The sequence below is a fragment of the Phlebotomus papatasi genome, unplaced genomic scaffold (genome assembly GCF_024763615.1).
Source record: "Phlebotomus papatasi isolate M1 unplaced genomic scaffold, Ppap_2.1 HiC_scaffold_605, whole genome shotgun sequence".
Classification (NCBI taxonomy): domain Eukaryota; kingdom Metazoa; phylum Arthropoda; class Insecta; order Diptera; family Psychodidae; genus Phlebotomus; species Phlebotomus papatasi.
The window spans coordinates 2,124-5,158 of NW_026604802.1; the positions used below are offsets into that span (position 1 = coordinate 2,124).

Here is a 3,035-nt window from a genome sequence, read left to right on the forward strand (position 1 = left end):
TTTTTTCGGATCAAATATTTCCAAAACCGATTCTTTAGTTAGGAGTGACTTGACTTCACTGAAAACGGTTTCACATTCGCGAGACCAATTAAACTTAACTCCTTTTTTGAGCAATGCGTAAAGACAATTTAATTTCGCACTGAGATCAGGTATAAACTTCCTGTAATAATTAATCAGACCCAAAAACGCTTGCAATTCCTTGACAGTTTTCGGAGACGGAGCGTTCATGATAGCCTCAATCTTTTTTGGATTGGGCTTAATCTGATTATGAGACAATATATGCCCCAAATACTCGACTGACTCTTGGTAAAACGAACTTTTTGCGAGATTAATCTTAACTTTATGATCATTCAATCTCTTCAGGACTTCATGAACTCGTTTCTCACATTCCGCTTTATCCTTTCCCCCTATGATGAGATCATCCAGAAAAGCCCTAACGCCTTCAATATCAGACAATATCCTTTCTATGATATTTTGAAAAATGGCAACCGCGGATGAAACTCCAAAAGGGAGACGGTTATAGCGATATAACCCCTTATGGGTATTGACTGTGAGGATTTCTTTTGACTGGTCAGTTAGTTCGAGTTGTAAGTATGCATTTGACAAATCAATTATTGTAAAACAATTACAATTGACCAAAGACGTAAAAATGTCCTCAATATGTGGCAAAGGATATTGATCAACTTTCATAAATGGGTTTATTGTTACTTTAGCGTCCATGCACAACCGAATATCCCCATTAGTCTTGGGTACCACGACAATTGGACTGGCCCATAATGAATGTGAGACTTTTTCAATTATCCCTTCGGACTCTAGACGATTCAATTCAGCCTCTACTTTATCTTGGAGCCTGATAGGCACCTGATATGCTCTGTGAAATATGGGTTGACATTGAACTTGAACATCAGCCTTATACCCCACAATCGCCTGATTTGGATTTTGAGAAATAACAGACGGGTACTTACTCAGTATTTCTTTTTGCATATCGGTATTAATCGTATTCACGACACCTGTTTCAGTTGGAGTATTCACGTTGAAGACCAGACTTTTCCTCCAACTAGGATTCATCGTGTCAAGCCAGCAACGTCCCAAGAGAGGGTTGAAATTCTCTTTTTTCTTCACAATGATCAATGGAAGTTCAAACACTGCCGAGTTCGCCAATTCCACATGAACCGTGATTTCTCCTACCACCTGAATTGACTGTGAAGTGAAGGATTTTAATTTACATGTGAATTTTTTCAAAGGCAAATGTTTTAACTTAGCTTTATAATCCTGAATCGAAAGAAGTGACGGCCCCGATCCTGAATCCACCTCCATAGTCACCGGTTCCCCCTCAATCTTCAGCGTAAGTGTCTCCGGACGATGCTCAAGCGATGCTCCGGTTATCTCGTTGATATACTGGACACTCCCCTTGCTGGAACTCTGCTTATCACGACAAACTTTTGATGTGTGTCCTTTCTTCGAACAAACAAAGCACTTCCAATCCTTGGCTGGACATTTATCCGAGTCATGGGAATACTTTCCACAGCGACGACACAACGATTTGCTGTCACTTTTGGTGGGTGTCTCTGCTGCTCTACCAACGGATGTCTTCACTTTGGACTTCGGCTTAGCGCCATTTTGGTTATGACGACCGCCATGATGTGACTTTGTAGAGACTTTTTGGACATTTTGCTCCCCGTGAATGTTCTTCTCCTCCTTAGACGCCATTTCCAAGTTCAATGCATATTCACACATTTCCTTGAAATTAGCTTTTTCACTTGCCAGGACTTGCTGCTGAATATATTCACTGCGAAGACCACTGACGAATCTGTCCATTAGACTGTCTTCGAGCGCAAGCTGCTTCAGTTTTGCGCAATCTTTTGTTTCAGATGGCAAATACTCTCCAAATTCACAGCTCTCGGCTAACCCACGGAGTCGTAGAATATAATCGCTAATATTTTCACCAATCTGCTGATTTGCTTGGTGAAATTTAAACCTCTCAGAGCGGATATTCACTGTCTTCTTATAATGATGACCCAAAAGCGCCATAATTTCTTTGAAAGTCATCTGGCTGGGCAATTTCGGGTAAGAAAGCTTCTTGAGGGTTTTATATACTTCGTTGGACATATTAGCGATTAATGACGCAACTCTCAATGATTCTGGAACACTTCCGGCGATGAAATACTGTTCCACGCGGTCTTTGTACCCCACAAAGTCTTCTTCAGGGTCTGCCGCGGGAAATTTTCCACACGCGGTGACCACGTTTTTCGACGTGCCCTCTTCATATTCCGTAGGCATCTTCGCGATCACTGGCTTTTTTTCAGTTTTCCCGTCGCCAGCTGATAAATCCGTGATGGTCGAGTGGATTTTTCAGCCGATACGAATGAACACACACTTTTGGGGAAGGATATTAAAGTTTATTTACAGACTTACTTTTATTAGATGTTGTCTCTCCGAAGGTTCAGCTACAAGTGACCTTCTCATTCTTTCACTAACAGTAACTCCCTCTATGTACAATAATTATTAACTTAGTACATATTTTAGTACAACAGCAGTTACCGTCACTTGCTAATTTCAATACACGACAAAGTCCTTTCGGGTTAGGGGAAACTGGGGCACCACCAAACACGGGGTAGCACTAAACACTCATTTTTCTTTCTTAACTACTTGGACTATCTCAACCATTTCTTCAGTAGACAAGCATCCCTATAGTACCTATAAATTCCTATAGGTCTTGTCCTTAGAAGTCGAATATCTAATTAAAAAATCGCAGTGTTTGGTGGCGCCCCAGTTTCCCCTAGATAAGTTGGATTTGCATGATAACTTACGGTGAGTTTTTTTTCAAGTTTGTACCCCAATAAAGACAATTTTGATCCAATAATATGCACATATAGAGCAAATGAATGTATACTGAATTTTGCCTTGCAAAATGGATACTTGGCGTAGATGTAGACTAAATGGTGATTTGACTACACATCTCTGCTCCGTCCTACTCTAAAATAGGTGTGATTAGAAGGAATCACACCTAATTAGAAAAAAGAGAAATTATCCCA

General features: G+C 40.5%; 1 protein-coding gene across 1 annotated transcript; it reads right to left on the bottom strand.

Annotated features, from left to right (window-relative positions):
* Positions 1-629: 629 nt before the first annotated feature.
* Positions 630-2,280, bottom strand: LOC129809328 (uncharacterized protein K02A2.6-like; the record flags this gene model as incomplete). Its single annotated transcript, XM_055859147.1, has 1 exon — positions 630-2,280. A coding segment is annotated over exon 1 (1,651 nt), but the record flags the coding sequence as incomplete, so codon positions are not given.
* Positions 2,281-3,035: the final 755 nt, after the last annotated feature.